This window comes from Thunnus maccoyii, chromosome 20, assembly GCF_910596095.1.
Source record: "Thunnus maccoyii chromosome 20, fThuMac1.1, whole genome shotgun sequence".
In the NCBI taxonomy this organism is placed as follows: domain Eukaryota; kingdom Metazoa; phylum Chordata; class Actinopteri; order Scombriformes; family Scombridae; genus Thunnus; species Thunnus maccoyii.
The window spans coordinates 11,200,986-11,217,977 of NC_056552.1; the positions used below are offsets into that span (position 1 = coordinate 11,200,986).

The following is a 16,992-nucleotide window of genomic DNA, read 5'->3' on the forward strand; positions in this document are numbered from 1 at the left end:
CATTTTCACTGCTAAAGACCACTGATTTGATTTGCTATGACACGAACCACCACAGATTGAAACAAGACCCACAATATACAGTACATTTGTAGAGGAATCCTACGTCACATTACACCTTCAATGGACATTTTTGACCAAAACATCATGCACCGTGTACATTGCCAAAATTCATTCTAATGTCAGTCCAGTATCTCTGAATATCAAAAATAGCAACCATAGTTTATTTAATATTACATAAGCTCCATGCATCTAATGAACTGATTTGGTAAATTGCACATATACCCTCACTGCACTTGCTATTTTGTTATTGCACAATGTACCTACAATATAACAACACATGACTACCCTCATTCTACCTCTAAGTGCAAATAAAAGCACTTTTTTTTTTACTGTACACATAAACACAGTGGTTTGCCTCAGTCACCACTGGACTATATCTTGCTTTTAAGGTACTGCTCATTTAACTTTACACTATTAACTATTGCTATAATGTGGAACACATACACACGGCACAAGTTCACAGATGACTTCAAATGTACCACTGAAACCAGTTTTTCCCTTCACACATCTCTATTATCTTTAACCTGTCCTCTATTTTTACAGTTATTCATTCATATATTTTTTATAATGTGCCTCATCAAACTGATTTCACTTACATATGATCTCTTTGGCAACTTTAGTATTAATGGCATCAAAAACATGTACATAACTACTCAAACATGACAACAGTAAAAATAACTTTATCTCATTAAAATATTATATTTATATTATTAATCCAGTTTGTTTGTTTTTTTTTACATAATGGCACACACAAACAGGTTGGCAGAATCACATTTACAGGACGTCATGATTGTTATAAGTCACTTAAGTATACTGTATGTATTTTTTTTAATTTTTACAGATTCCTGCCATGTACAGTATATTACGTTAACTACTCTATATGTGTGTGTAAGATATACATTGAGATCATTCAGTAAAATCACTCTCTGATTGAGGAGTTGCCCCTCACATCAGTGCTTCAAAGCGGACATGGCTTCAGTTTCCTAAAGGCAGCAGACCAGTTAATCTAAGTCTACTGAATCAAGTGGGTGTCAATGATGGACCCAAAATCATTCTGATGTCTACACATCCAAAAAAAAAAAGAAAAAGTTTTCCATTCACATTTTTTGATATTTATATACTACTTACAGTTACATGAGGATTTTAAGGCTTTTCATTTCGTGGTGAAAGGAGCACTATTGCACAGACAACAAAGACACTAGTGAGACTAAAGCTAAAGACTAAGTCTAAAAGTGTTGAGAGGAGCAGCTGAGTGGGAGTGCTCTTTCAGTATGGCTTACTTCCCTGATTTGCGAGGCTGACCAGCTCCCTGGCTGCTATCAGCCGGTTTGGTAGCTGCAGTGCCGCTACTATTGCACAGGTCCCTGATTTCCAGCAGGCCCTCGTTCAGTGCTTTGACGAAAACAGCCGAGCTCGTCTGCGTGCTCTCCCAAAAACTAGACACACAGAAGATGATGTGGTCTGATTGTGGGTTGTAACAGGCGCCGTAGCCGTTTGGCACCACTGGGCCGTAGCAACAGAAAATCTCCACTGTGGTAGGGACCTGGAGACAGGAGGACACAACCTAGGTTAGACCACTTTACTGTAGCTAGTCATGACAAAGAGCTGTGTTAGTTTTGTATTTGTGAGAGATGATGAATCAGATCAGGGCTGCAAATACAACTTATTTGAAAAAACAACATCCTTAGATTTCTTGTTTTGTCCAACCAACAGTCTAAATATTCAGTTTACATTCCTAAAACAGAGAAAAGCAGAAAATCCTTACATTTAACATTTGACAATCTGAAACTAGCAATTGCTTGGTATTTTTGCATGATAAATTACCTCAATGATTAACAGAATATCAAAATAGTTGTCAATTCACTTTCTTTTGATCAACTTTATATGCAGGATAAAAGCTTTCACCTGGTCTAAGTGGTGTTAACACTCTGGGAGTTTTTCCCCAGACATATTTGATGCGTTGATGCACCACTGGAAGAACTGTGTAATATCATATTTTCTCATATTTTCCATAGATGAAGTTAATGTTTCTATAGGCACTGCATCTTTCACTAATGCAAAATGCATCAGGAAAGAGCTCACTGACACAGGATGTTAAAATAGCAAAGTTATGGCGAACAGGATGTGGGTTGAATCATTTTACTTCATTAATAAGCAAAAGTGAGGAGCAAAACGCACATTAATTTTGTTGGAAATGTCATGGATGACTACTAGTGACTGCACATTATAAATGTGACTTTATTGAGTCACTGCTCAATGTAAACTGCAGATGCTCTTTGCTTTGCTGTCAGAAATGGAAAAGTGTATCAAAGCTAAAGAGTCATCCCATAATCATTACATGCTGTTGTAGCATTAACCACCCCTCAGTCGGTCAAATAACAATGCAACTGTCAGCTCTTGTGAATGTGTATTGTTGTGTAGTGAGTCTTTATATATATAGTTTATGTGTATGGCTGTCTTAACAACTTGTGTTAGTAGAAAAAAAACATTTTCAAGTGTGGGATTCAAGTGCTAAAGCTAAATACAGAGATCATCTGGAGGAAAAAAACTCAGTGCAGAGGATAGCAGATGAATCTGACAGGGTCTCCAATTAAAAAGACTTTAGGAGCAAGCACAGAGCCCTCAGTGATGCTCCCAAACACCAGCAGCCACCTGGCTGTTTTCAAAACTTTCTAATTAGTCTTATGCGTTTTGTAAAGTTTTGTTGTGTTGTAAGTGCATTTCTTTTTTGCAGTCTTAGTAAACTCTTTTTTAGAGATTTCTTCAGCCTTTTGTAATTGGTTCTCTTTATTGTCTATACAGCTTAGTGCTAAATGCAGTCATGTCTTCAAAGTTCTTTAATAAACCACAGACAGAACTGTCTGCTTATCAGGGTGCAGGGCATAAAAATAAATCAAATGCTCCTCTTGCTCAAAATTCCTGGTGCTGTTGCTGCTCTAGGTGGTGTTGGCTGATCTCCGTCTTCTTGTAATTCATGGTCATGGTAGTGAAGACACAGAGGAACTTGATATTCATAGGGTCCAAGAACTGTATCTCTTTTCACATTTGAAAAAAGCCAAAGCAAAAACATTTCTGTCACAGTGACTGGAAGTGTTTTCCATAACTGTACCTCTGTTCACAAGAGGAGGAAGTTCAGACAGATTATAAGCAAAGCAGCAGAAGATTCACCAATATTCCCTCAACAGCAGCTCCTCTGTATTCTCTATCTTTGTGAAATGAGAACTCTAAAGCCAATTCATATTTCTGTTTTTATCTCTGTGTGTATAAAGACACATGTTGAACTTGATGAGTCAGGGTTCTAGGGAAATATATGTATATATGGTACTACCTGTCCTTTATCAATCATGAGCAGAAATTTTAAGCATCGAATTCTTATAAAACTGCGTTTGGGTTCCTTAGCCAGAGAGACCTTAAAGTAATAATTTGAAGAGAGAAAATGTTAGAATAGTTTGAGATCACATGTTACCTGACTGGTAGAAAGGATGAATTGGTTACTGGCCAGATATGTCTCATCGCAGAAGATCTCTGGCTTCTCCATGTTGAGCTCCTTTGCGATCCTCAGAAGTCCAAGGAGATGATTGTCTATTGCCATTCCTGTAATAGCCTGAAAAACATGTTTTCCCTCAGTGCTAATGCAGCCTTTTCAGCAAGAGTCTCAGTATGAACAGAGATGGGATTTACAGGCCCAGTCCTGCTTTGTGTAAAATATACCCTCCACCTTGACTGTCACAACAGAATTCAGATGTTTGCTGAACTTCCTGGGCTGCAGTTGGACCACAAACCATGTAGATATGTTTTGGATTGAAAGGGTACTGCACACCAGTTGTGACCTGTGCCTTTAAAGATTTTGAACAATAGCCCCACTGTGTATCCACCAGCTCCTTATTGTGATACTCCAACCAAAATGTATTAATTGATATCTTTTTTTCTGGCATTAAAACTATTGTTATCCATTGTAACCAATATGTTTTTCAAGCTTACCGCAGCTGCTGCCCTCTGTGAAGAATGATCAAACAAAATTTCACTTTTGAAGTCTATAGGTGGTGAGTTTTTGACACTCAAAAGATACATTTTGGGTTTAGAATCAGTTTAACATAATGTTTTAATGCTTACACATTTAAACTTTGTCTATGACACTGATCGAAAGCTGGTATGAAATACTTACTGCAATTGTATAATTTGTCTGGGCATTAATTGCATCCCTCAATCGTTTAATTTTTTCTGAATCCTGCAAGAAAAGTGAAAAATAATTTAGTGAAAAAATGGAAACATGGGGCAGTTTTCACAAAAGTAATACAATACTGCTAGTAAATCCATTTTTCATAGAGCTGTTAAATCTGCGGGGAGATCATCTGCTTCAATAGGGAGACTGGGTTTGGCATGCTGAGGTAGCTGGTCGCACCTGTTTCGTCTGAGCGGGCTTGATGAGAAGTAATATGGGAGTTAGTCTGTCAAAGTGAGAAAAATGACTCACGGTGAAAGTGCCCCTCTCATCTGTCATGGACTTCACAAAGGCCAGGGCCTCAGCAGTGGCTGAGCGAATATTATCTACCCGACCCTCTTGGAAACGCCGGATGGACGCACTCTCATAGGTGGAAACGAGCCTTCCATTGCATCTGAGATCACGACAAAAGCAATCATTGAAACATCAACATATTTGAAAGGGAATAGTAAGTAAATTTTTGTAAATTAAAATTTGAAGCTCTAGATCTGGGATGTGCTTTACTTGTAAAATGCGAGTTGTAAGGCAACTTGTATGAATGCGTCTGGACTCATCTTCTGCTTTTTGATGAATTCTTTTCCATAAACTTTAAACTTGAAAACATCCATGTCGAGATTATTCACCAGCCTGGAGGAGAAAGCAAAGACAATATGAGACCTAGTGTCTTTGGAAATACTTGGAATTGTTTGTAGATATGATTATGTGTTTTTTTGTTTGTGTGTGTCTTGCCTCTGGAGTCGGTCTCCAGATGCCGCTAAGAGTCCTTGGATGTGTGGGTTACATTTCCAGAGAAGTTTCCTTGGAGGGGGAAGCTCTCTGATGCTGGAAGATGTCACTATCTTTGATGGGGTCCCAGTTCTGTTGAGAACAACAACATTTAGATCTCCTTCACTGTTGACCTCAGCAGCATTCATTGAGAAAACAATATCTGATGTACAGTTATATCCTGCTGCAGTGGGCTGACTTACATATATTTCATCAGGTATTCCGAGCACTGCACCAGAACTATACCCTCAAAAGGTGAGTGCTCGCACACCACTCCACATACGCCATCCATTCCTATAACAAACTGAGAGAAGACAGATTAACTAACAGGCCAAAGTCTCCGTCCATGCAGGATTAAAGTGCCATCAGCATGGTTTTACCTGCATTGACTTGTCATACCAGCGGTTTGCCCCATTCCTCTCACGGCCGCCACCATGCAGCATCAGCAGGGCCCTGTTCGTATCATTGGGGTCCAAGCCATTGGGCTCATCCAGACACACCACACAGAGACAGCTTTCTATCAGGGCCAAAGAGTCCCTGTTGGTTTGATCTGGATAGAAGAGGTTGAGAGATCAGATATGTCTTGGTTTATTTCTCTGAAAACTGTTTACAGTTAGTTAAAACTTCTGAAAGTGAAGACATAAGAGCTGAGACCTTTCGTTAGTGCATCTCTCGCTTGTGCCCATTCTGTCCTTCCATCAGATGTCAGGATGCCAAAAGGAGGGAGTCTCTCCTCTGCGTTTCCTGCCATTTTCATGATTTTCTCCAGTTGGGATAAGATTTCTGTCTCGTTGAGCTGCTTGCTGTTTGCGACTACATCCAACACGAAAAACTAGTGAGAAAAATAGATTACAGAAACCATACAGTTCTTAACTATTCCATCATGTACTGTATCACAGGATGCAACTTTAGTAGGGAATATTTATGCTGAGATGTCTCCTTTATGTCAGAGCTTTATTGTTACTGTGGTACAGTATTTGAACCGCTGAGATAACAAGGGCACTAGTAATAATGACAGGGACTAAAAATGGCCAACTGCAACATAAAACATGGCTCCTCCGCTGTGATCAGTTAAAAATGCGACTCAAGGAAGCTCTCAGACAGATTTAATCAACTGTAATTTAGTTAACTGCCCGTATCTCCATAGGGACAGGCCCTTATGTGCCATAGATTGATAGTTCCCAGAACCATTTCCAGGTGAGAGCTCCTCTTGTGCTGTCTCTCAGCCTTTTTCTCCATGTTAATTTAAAGGCAAAGCTAAATGAAATCAAAATGGTAGTAGCCTTGGACCTGCAGATGATGGCGGCACAGGTTTTATGCATCGATGGGAATCTCTATAAAGGACTATCAGTCAGGACTCAAAAACAATATGAGGGAATGAGATGGTATCTGGCACAGACTACAGATTGTAGAACAAACTCACAAAAGTTAACTAGACCACCATTAAATCGAAGTTGTTTACATCAGTTGTGCTTGTAAACACCAGAAAAAAAGACTTCACTTTTGAATTATGATCAGTTGGGAAACTTACAAAATGCAGCTCTATAAAAAAGAAGTGGATACATTTGAAATACAATACATATATGATGAAAATTGACTGATAGGTACTAGTATTTTTCACTAAAATAGGATATTTAGTCTAATGCCTGAATTTAAAGTCCCCACTCCAGTCAAATATCTGTTTTTGTCTTTCAGTTGGATGTTGGAGCTTCACTGTGCAGAATGATGTATATACAGATGATGAATATTCCAAGTACATGTTACTTGGAAAAGAAAACCTCTCGTATTCAGTACTGAGGTTCAACAGAGTGGAGAGGATCTTGGCTTTTTCGGTTAGATGCCCCTGTGATATCTGTAATACATTACATTCAAAGGTGGCACCAACAGAATAGATAACAAAATATATTCTGTAGCCAAATTAGATGTCCAGGAAAGTCAGAGTTTATCTGCACTAGAGGCCAGTATTGCTGCATGCAGTGGTAAATTCACCACATCTTTGGAGCACTTTGGTAAAAAAAAATCTTCAGCTGCATCTGTAGATAAACTTAATATAATGTTAAAACATCCTTAAATTCACTTATATTTTCTCTCACATGGACTGGACAGTGTCTTCACTTAGATGTCTGATGGAGTATGAAAAGTCTTCTCAGAGGCCAGTGTCCTGACCTGGTTCTTGCACGCCACGATGATGTGCTCCGGCGCTGAGGAGGCCGCGTTCATCTGGACCTTCAGCGTGTCTGTCTTTAGCCCCGGGTAGCGGTAGGAGCTGAAGAGGCGGTAGTACTGCTCCATGCACAGAGGGGTCCCAGCCAGCTGGCCTCGGGCAAACTCCACAGGGAGCGCTCGCCTGAGAGACATTATTACACACATCATATTACCTCTGACTCTCTTACTTGGTGACTTATTAGTATAGTTTGGTTTTAAATTGACTGACTGCACACTGGGGCCGTGGGGGTAACATAGATGAGGTGTGGTGCGTGCACAGACATGCAGGTGGAAGCTTAGGGTGCAGGGTGGCAGGTAATCCATTACAAGTTAAACTTACTCATCAACGAGAGCCTTATACTCCAACACTCCTCTGATGAGACGAGCAGCAAATCTTAAAAGAGTGAAAAGGATGAAATTAAAAAGGCGCAGGGTTTGCTGTATAAACACCAAACACACACATACAGTGGACTGGCAAGTGATTATAATTAGATGTACTCCCATCTCTCAAAGGACTAACAGTAATCACATTATGGTAAATTACTAGGATACAGTGGGTGAGCATGTGTGTTTATCTGTGTCTGTGTGTGAGAGAGAGAGCCAGCCTGTATGTGTGAGTAGGCGGTGGGGGCAAATAGGGAAAACACAGAGCCCTGTCAAGTCTTATGTTGTATGTCATTTGTCTTTGGTGTTATTACGTTCAAAGCCAGATCAATACAAAGAAGGCGGCCACAGAGCACCACACCCCTAAATGAGGCCTGACTAGCAGTCTCTGCGGAGAGTTTGGCCCTGTCACTCCCAATCTAATAAGTGGTCGTGTCAGTAGATTACCAGCTGCTTGGGGTGCTCTGGAAATATTCAGTTAGTGCGGCACAAGCTGACAAAAGCTAATGGTGAGTTACAGGTCCGGGCGGACTGGTGTAATGTCTGGTGGACCACAGCTCATTTAATAATGGGCAGAGATTTGTCCAAGAGATGATGCCAGTGATTCTTTCCATGTCTGCTCTGATCTTAATCTGTGTCCATGTCTGCTGAGAAGAACATAAACCTCTCAGCAGCCACAGAACTGAATGATATAATGTACAGTATGTTTTGTATTGTTAATATTGTTACTTTTCTTTACAGAAAAGTAAAATGAGCAATATCCAACCGTTGCTGTTCTCACTTAATTGACATCTAAACCTCTGGACACATTAAATTGGTCTTCAAGCATTCTGCAAGTTACAATCTGTGTTGTTCAGTACATTCTGGGAGTTATTAGGTGACATTTATTTACTACCTTTTTCTCAATGACTTGAATTTTGTGAGAGAATGTGGTGTACGTGTTCAGCTTGAGGGTATTAAATGCAGGTTTGCACAGAGATAGGGAAGACAGAGGGTTTCCATAAGAGTTGAAACGATTAATCTAATAATCAATTGACATAAAATTAATCTGCAACCATTTTGATAAAGGATTCATCTTTTTAGTAAATTTTTAAGCAAAAATGAATAATGTTCCAGTTTTCCTCAATTGCTTCTTTTTCTTGTCTATCCTGTAAGTGAAAGTAAACTCAGTATCTGTGGGAGTTGGACCGTTGGTTGGACAAAAGAAGCAACTGAAAATAATCGTATTCTTTGTAATTCTGTTGTATTGAGGCTACTAAAATGTTTTCCTTTCTTTTTTATCACCATTCAGTTGACAAAAAAGACATTTCACCTCAATCAAGTGACTCAATCTGAAATCTGACTTTTACCAGACGTTTACATGGCTGAAATATTTTCAGCTTTCAAACTCAGTTGATGAAAATCTTGATGTTCTGTTGCATTATTTACTGTAAGAAAGTATTATATATATTGTATATATATATATGTTCACAGTAATGTTTCTTCCCAGTGTAAAGTGATTTAGGATAAGATTTTCTTTTTAACTGCTCCTCTCACTGACTCTCACATGATTCTGTTGTTGCGCAGTAGAGTCTAGTTTGGATAACTTTTATCACTGTCTCTGGTACATCACAGAGAGGGTGGATACATTTTTAAAACTCAGTACATGTAAACATTATATAGTCTGAACAAAAGCAGAGCCAAAAAAACTCCTAGCACATACCTGAGAGCATCCTTATGATCTCTGAATGTCTGCTTAGGAAACACCATGACAGGACTGGAGTTGACCGGTAGGGCCAACCTGTTGTTCAAGTACATGTCTTCCAGCCAGTAGTCATAGACCTGAGAAACACACATAGATGCTTTTTGAGAAATGTTGCTTCGTTAAGCGATTTGGACTCAAGTTATTATCTTCAGAGTTGAGACCTGTGAGCAATGGAGTAAAAAACCTATTACAGTGTATCACTGCCAGATGAAAAGGAGAGTGGGTGAGAGCCAATGTGAGAGTGGGAGCGTGATAGATTTCACAGAGCTGGATGAGTTGTGGACTGACCGATCACCCAGACTCCGAGAGAGAGAGACTGAGGCAACAAAGGACAAACAGAGACTCCGATAAATCTTCATCGCCGGGTGTTTCACTGTTTTCAACTCTTATGAATGGGTTATATATTATATTATTTCAGGAACTTTGCCATCTTGGAGACAAAATCAGAGGGCATTTTCTTTTTAAAATAGCACAGATGCAAAGGTTCAAACATGATTATTACAAAAAAAGCACAAAAAAGATGATGCTGATTAAAAATACTGCATTAGTAAAGCTCAAATTCATTATATCAGATCCTCTATAATAAATGTACATATTTTGTATTAAATAAAGAAAAACAGACATTTTATAATACTAAAGATATTCAATGATGAACATTAGGTAATGACTTTAATGAGTTTTCCAAATGAATATTCAATTAATTAGAAAAAAGGCGGAGAGGAGAAACATATCCAGTTACTCTTAAATAACAATAAACCAAAATGTCTTTATTGATACAGGGGATAGAAAAATGTTGCATAGTTGGATATGTTTTTTCTTTTTTCTGTCTTTTTCCCAGTTTATGCACCTTGATAAAATGAGGCAGCAGTGTTTTTTTTTATCTTGCATGATGTGAAAGTTTACCCAGTTGGTTGTCTTGTCCCTCCTCTCTAGAAGCTTCTTCTGGAGAACCTCTCCAGCACCTCCAGGAGCCCCAAACTTCTCCACAATGGCCTTTGTTTTTTTAAACTGCTCCTCCTTCACCAGGTGCTGGACACACTTCAGGTACGTGTCGAGGGTTTGTTTCAGTGGGGGCACAGGGACCTTTGGCAGCACCTGATGTCACAAAAACAACAGATTGGTATAAATAGTGATAATAAGTAATGAAAGGACAGCAGCTGTTCAGCATTTTAATGTTTCAGTTATTGTTAATCAGTGAGAGGGCCAAAGGGGTAAGATCTTTTTTTTATGCTTTTATTATTAGAACCAGAGTTAATAATTCATCTTTAATGCTTCAAGGCCTATTTGCAAATAAATCCCATAGTCTTATGGGACTTGGAAATACTGTTGTATTTTTTTTAAGGAAGGAAGATACAAATTGATTATCTTTTGTGTCTGATGTTCGGTCATTTGCATACTGTTACTGTTAGTAACCGCAGCTGTTGATGTTGACCTGTGTGTTGGAATGGTGAAATAATTTCTTGCTGTGGATTCTTGAAAATGGGAGAAGTATTTTTTTTTAAATGTATTTTAATTTTTTGCGCAAAGATGTATAAAATATTGCTCTGGAAAACAAACAAACAAAAATTGAAGACAGGAAGACCAAGTGGCAACTATACCACAGTAAACAATTCCCTTATAATATAATCTATCTTTAGCCAACCAAACTGCAGTAAACAACTGGTTAAATTCCCATAAAATATAATCTATCTGTAGCTCAAATTTCATTAGATGACTAGAGAAATACAGAGGTGAAGTATGTCTATTTTTTGAAATAAAATAGTTAAAATATGGGTGGTTTTGCTCCAGAGGGATGAAAGGCCTTCCATCAAATGTTCGCCCCTAGCGGTCAGTTAATGTTAGTGGACCAGGAGCTGTCCGTGGTGCTGAACTTTTGCCAACTTCAGCACCATGGACAGCAGAAGCGCTCATTATTAAAAAAAAATCTTGAAAAAAAGTGAAGGTGTTTAGTATTTGTGCTAATATAAAGAAAAACACTTTCACTAAGAAAACAATGACATGTGATCATACTTGGCCGTCTCGGTCTCTGGCTGTCTGTTGCTCCAAAATAGGCATCTTTGCATTCCAGTCCAGTCAAGGGAAATGTGGAAACCCTCTAGAGATGGCTTGAGTTCAGCCTTCCCTGCACGAAGCACGTTAAGACATTTAAGAGAGAAAACAGCAAAGTAAAAAAAAATACAGTAAATAAAATTAGGGCCCACTGAGCTTTGCAGTTAGTGCTGTCTGAAAGTGAACCAGCAGGCTTCCATTCTTCATCATTTCGCAGCCTAATGTAATTTGCTGCATGTCCTTGAATTCCTGCTGCGCTGCATTGCTCACCACTGCAAAGAGATCTGCATCTTAAAAGCTCATTTTTATCTGTATTTCAGTCTTAAAAGGTTAGTTTTCCTCATGCGAAAGAAAAATGATGCCAATAAAGTAAAATTATTTGTAAAACATTTCAATAAAAAAATGCCAATATCTTGAAACAAACGATTAACTAAAAATTACAAATCACTGAAATGTATTAAACTTTAAAACAAGTGAAATGATTAAGGACTTGCAAACTTTTCAGTGTGTTTTCAGAACAAAGCGGACTTTTAAGTAGACTAAATGAGCTTTTATGGATGTATATTCTTCCTCGCTGTGCGCCAAAGAGGCTCATCCAGTAGGATGATAAGTTTTTAATAAACACAAAATCTCCTTTTTCGTTAATTGAAAGAGAGAAAAAAAGTTACCTTACCTGATCAGTGTAGCACTCAAGTGGTCAGAGAAGTGTGTGGAAGATCACATTGCCTCCCACGTCCACGATGTGATATCCCATATTAGAGTAAAGCTCCGTTCGGGCGCTGGACTGGTCCCCCGTCCCCGCGTCTCGCCATACGGCTGTGACTCCACATTAAAGCGCGCCTTGGAAAAAGATGCTGAAGGTGTTTGCGTCTACCTTCCCCCTTGAGGCAAAAAACTCCTCCCATCGAAATCTATTCGCGGAACATATTATCTCACAGCCCCGCACCCCACCCCACCCTCCCTCCCCCCACATCCACCCACCACCTCCCTACCCAACCACCCCCTAAGTCCTGCGCGCTTTCTGCAGTTTCTGCCAGCCTGAGATGTGTCACAATTGCGGAGCTGGTGCCTGATTCCCCAAACTGTTGCGCTCTTGGATCCGGTCATCAATATATTTTTTGGTTTCCATTGTGTTGCTAATGTGCGCTCCATCTCCCCTTCCTGTGTGTGTTCGCTCTGTGACTGTGTAGCTTGTTGAAACAAGACTTCTGGAGACTCATTATTTTTCATTGATCAGAGGAAGTTTAATTATTTTTCATATATAATATAATGGAACTAAGATTATATTGTTTCCAACCATGGTATTTGAATGCCTCTTGAAGAGCAATGTGGCATTTTGAATAACTTTTATAATCTGAATTCGTTACATTCATCCACTCGCACTTCTTTATTCTTTTCAACCTCGAAATAAAAAGGAAATCACCACCGTCACACTGATCCAAACAGAGATTTATTAAAACGACAATTGATAAATGAATACATATTTGTTCATCTTAAGGAGACTGACTTCATTAGCTACGTCTTGACAAAATGTTTCACACATACACGCTCGCGCGCACACACAAAAACACGCATACACACACACACTTTGCAGAGGTCCACGTATGTTTGAACAATTTACATTGTGCATACTTTATATCCACATATGTACAAAATCCATTTATTATGATACATTTAATTTCAAACAACAAAAACATCTAAAATAAAATGATACCAAACAGGCCCACGTGTTACAAAATTAAAGATCACGAAATTTCGAAGAGCAAAAAAAGAAAATCAGGCCTTTGATGTGCAAGTAAAAAAAGTTTCTTCAGAGACTAAAAATATAGGCTATTTTTGTGTGTATGTTTGTGGAAGGGGGGGGAATGTGCTGCTTATAGTTGGTCCCATATAATCATGTACGCACAGTTATCTATTTATACCTTTTTACAATACTCAGTTATACACACAAAGTCAACATTAGCTGATAGATCTCTCACAAAACTCCAGTTATACGTCCATAACAAACGCTACATAGACTTGTTCGACACAATGAAATCACAGTCAATAGAAAAAAAAAGACTTTGGATAAACGGGTCACGCAATCATGATTTGGTGATTGGGTGTTTATATTGCACATTGGTACTTAATCACTAGCCTATAACCTGCCTAACTCATATCCAAATCTCTCCAGGGGAATGTTTAAGGGGGAAGGAGGCGGTCAGAGTGTGGCCGGTTTAAGTATACTCGGGACCGGACGACTCCTCTGACACGGACCGTTGTGCTCTAAAGGGGTCAAACCCATTTTCATCTACTGGAAGGCAATTCCCTGCCGAACTGTAACTCTTCTTTTTACCTCTCCTCTCCTCCATTTTGATAGTATCGTACAGCCCCTGCGGAGCTTCTTCTAACAGGTTATCTCTCTCTGAGTAGGACGGTTTCATTTGGCACACGTTGCGCAGCAGCAGCAGGGCTGGTGCGTAAAGCACATTGACGAGACCCATACCCAGATTAAGTTGTACAAACCCGAGATTGTGCACTATCTGGCCGGCTACTATAGGACCCATGGCATATGCGACAGAATAGGAAATATCCGCTATAGCATAAACACTACCATACACTGAAACATGACGCACGTCAACCAGAAAAGCGAGTGTCGGCAACAGGGCAGTGTCTACAAGTGCGATGCCAAAACAAATGCCGCACAACGGCGCGATGAGCTGCCCAAAAGTTTTGCATGCCGGAACTGTGCAGGAGCTTGCCCCTATGATAACCATACCCAAAGCTCCGTAGAACCACTGCAAATGTGGATGCTGTGCTGCCAATTTAACTGTTATGTACACACCGAGGACGTGAGGAAAGAAGGCAGGGAGCCACGTGAGTCCCATTTCCCACTGTGAGGAGTGCATGGTGGTCTCCATCCAGTTGGCTATGGTGGGCTCAAGAAAAGCCAAGGGGATGTTGCACACTGTCAGCGCCCCGGCTACCACAGCTATGTACGGATCAATCATGAGTCTGTATATAGGGGTGCCGACTGGCATGTTCTCTCTAGTCCTGTTGGAGAACGGCTTGATCACGGTGAGCAACAGAAAGCCGTCAGCCAGGCAAATGCAGGCGAGCACGATGAAGGGCACTCTCTTGCCCACAAACTCGTACAGGACACCCCCGAAGGGAGGCGCCACCAGACTCCCGAAAGAGATAAACGCCAGAGCAATGCCAAGCGCCTTGCTTCTCTCTGCCTCCTCGGTGTATTTGTCGGCTATCATGGCAATTCCAGAGGTGTCAGCGAAAGCAGACCCCAGACCCTGCAAACTTCTGGCAGCAAAGAGCGTCGCATAGTTCTCCCCAAAAGCAAATATGCAAGTGGAAACGAACATGACAGTCAGTCCAATTAAAAGTGGTATGTCATATCCAACCCGGTCTATGAAAGTTCCCGACAGCGGGTTTACTAACAGCTGCAGGATGGCTTTAGACGCAAAAAGTACTCCTATCTGGACATCTAAATTGTCCTTGTTGCTTTTGTCTTGGCTTGTGCTGTTGGTTGAACTGTTGGGATGCATCACTTCGTGGACGTGCTCTGACTGCTCATTCTCCAGCTCAGCAAGATAGTCTGGAATAATTGGCACGATTACCATGTAGAGCATATTGTCCAGCAGGAGAGCAACGCAAACAATCACTAATATGATCCTTCTTTGCTGGTGAGGATCTTTCATCGCGGTGCCTAACTTCTTGGTTCTTTCGCCCATCTCGGACAGTTTTACAGCGGCTGATTTGGCCAGCCCGGATGATCCCCCTTCGGCATTCATGATGTGCTTTTTTAATGATTTCCGATTCGAAATAGAAGTTGTGCTTCTTCCGTCTTCTCCCGAGCTTTCAGCACCTCGGATGACTCATTGGTGTTTTCTCTACCTTGAAGTGATGCTCTCCGTCCTCACCTCGCCTGTGCGTAAAGGGAGAGGCGCAGAGGAACTTGGCTGCTTCATCGGTGAAGATGGCTTTCCTCAGCTTCGTCAACTTGTCCTCGCCTCAGCCACATCCGATGTTGTTTCATGATCTCCCAAGACGTGACGTGGTGAAATCGTAGAATTTCTGCACCGTGCAGAGGTTTCGACCGCTAATCTTACATGGCAAAGTTTGTTTTGAGCGATTTTTGTTACTTATTTGCAACACCTAGGGCACTCAGAGGCTCCCATCTCTGTGCTCATACTCCTCGTCACCTGTGGCACTTTTGCGCTCCGCACTGAGACCACAAGTGACTTCGTGGCCATTGGTGCACATTAACCCTCAGGTTCGGCGCTATTTTAGTCCCTTTTTTTGTCTCCCCTTTTCACCGAGAGCTGTGACGCATCACCAGCTTGCCCCCGAGTGGATCCCTTCGCCACTTGCCTCCTTTATGTTAATTTCCAACCATGGCAGCAAACACTTCAACCAATAAGAACCAGTCAGCCAGTGAGCACCACATCACGACCCGTCCACAAGAGCGAGGAAGAAAAAAAAAGCTTTCTTATTCCTAATGCCTAGTGTGAGACTCTGGACTTTGATGTTAGGTGGAAAAATATAACCTATCACACTCATGTGCAGGCATATACGCGCATGCAGAATTGAAACAGCTGCCGTGATATTTTTTCCTAAAGAAAATCAATCTGATATTAATCTCAAGATAAGATACAAATACCAGATCCATACACATTTACACCAAACACACACACACAGTGGGTGCAAGTCCCCTGTAGGACTACAAATCTACAGACTAAAAACTCCACAAACTTCAGTAGTATAACTATAAACTCACTACTTGCCATTCAATCTCTGGAAATATAGATTTTTTTGGGGGGGGGACTAAAATATCAGTGCCATGGCGTTGTAACGAAATAAAATATTCATGTGAATCAATTAAATGAGGGCTTAAGGAAAATGTGGTAGTTTACGAATGAAGCTTTTCAAAATTTGAATTTGCAAAAAAAGCCGTGTGCCAGCCTGATCTCAGAAATGATCCACTGCTGCAGCTGATGAGGTTTCAGCACCAAGTTGCTGTGGACAGCTCCCATCACCAGAGACAGACAGGAACAGCAGCTTCACAGACACTTTCAATGTAACCGAGGAGCCAACATATGATTATAACAATAACAACATCAATAAAACAATAAAGACTATTGCAGGCTCTAAAATCATCCTGAGATAGAATCGTGCTGAACACAGTGTAGTTAATGTAGAGAGCCTTTTTTTAAATTTAGTACAAGTCACCGGCGACACCTTGTGGTAAAAATCCACAAATACACACAGTATGCATTAAAACCATTCTATGAACTTCGCTGCCTATATGGCCAATGAGGTCGTAAAATAACTTCATAATTTGCCATAACAATCAGTGTAATCGGATTGATTGCCCCCTATTCACTTTACATTTGCTTTGTTTTTTAATTTTTTTCATTTTAATGTGTTTTTTTCTTTTTCTATCTGCTACAGTTACAATCCTATTTCTTTATTATGTAAAAACGACACTTTTTTTATTTCCAGTGTCATGTGATGAGTAAAGGCGTGTTTCTAGGTTTTAATTTCTCAACCAAATATATTATTATTTGCC

The 16,992-nt window shown here is 40.2% G+C and overlaps 2 protein-coding genes across 2 annotated transcripts; both read right to left on the reverse strand.

Moving 5' to 3' along the window:
* Nucleotides 1-1,336: 1,336 nt before the first annotated feature.
* Nucleotides 1,337-11,435, reverse strand: LOC121887295 (choline O-acetyltransferase-like). The gene is made up of 14 exons (XM_042398024.1): nucleotides 11,391-11,435; nucleotides 10,284-10,475; nucleotides 9,339-9,457; nucleotides 7,593-7,646; nucleotides 7,214-7,394; nucleotides 5,702-5,879; nucleotides 5,428-5,597; nucleotides 5,251-5,351; nucleotides 5,012-5,140; nucleotides 4,787-4,909; nucleotides 4,535-4,676; nucleotides 4,226-4,288; nucleotides 3,527-3,664; nucleotides 1,337-1,603 (listed from the first exon to the last, which is right to left on the reverse strand). The coding sequence occupies exons 1-14, from the start codon at nucleotides 11,433-11,435 to the stop codon at nucleotides 1,337-1,339; spliced, it is 1,902 nt and encodes a 633-aa protein (XP_042253958.1).
* A 2,210-nt stretch (nucleotides 11,436-13,645) lies between these two features.
* On the reverse strand, nucleotides 13,646-15,214 carry LOC121887533 (probable vesicular acetylcholine transporter-B). Its single transcript, XM_042398368.1, has one exon. The coding sequence runs from the start codon at nucleotides 15,212-15,214 to the stop codon at nucleotides 13,646-13,648; it is 1,569 nt and encodes a 522-aa protein (XP_042254302.1).
* Nucleotides 15,215-16,992: the final 1,778 nt, after the last annotated feature.

Excerpts from the sequence above, each read along its gene's own strand:
- LOC121887295 (XM_042398024.1), bottom strand. The coding sequence starts at position 11,435 with ATGCCTATTTTGGAGCAACAGACAGCCAGAGACCGAGACGGCCAA. Across the intron at positions 5,880-7,213 it reads TCGTGGCGTGCAAGAACCAG|TTTTTCGTGTTGGATGTAGT; the intron begins GTCAGGACACTG and ends TTTTCTCACTAG. Across the intron at positions 1,604-3,526 it reads TCATCCTTTCTACCAGTCAG|GTCCCTACCACAGTGGAGAT; the intron begins GTAACATGTGAT and ends TCCTGTCTCCAG.
- LOC121887533 (XM_042398368.1), bottom strand. The coding sequence starts at position 15,214 with ATGAATGCCGAAGGGGGATCATCCGGGCTGGCCAAATCAGCCGCTGTA.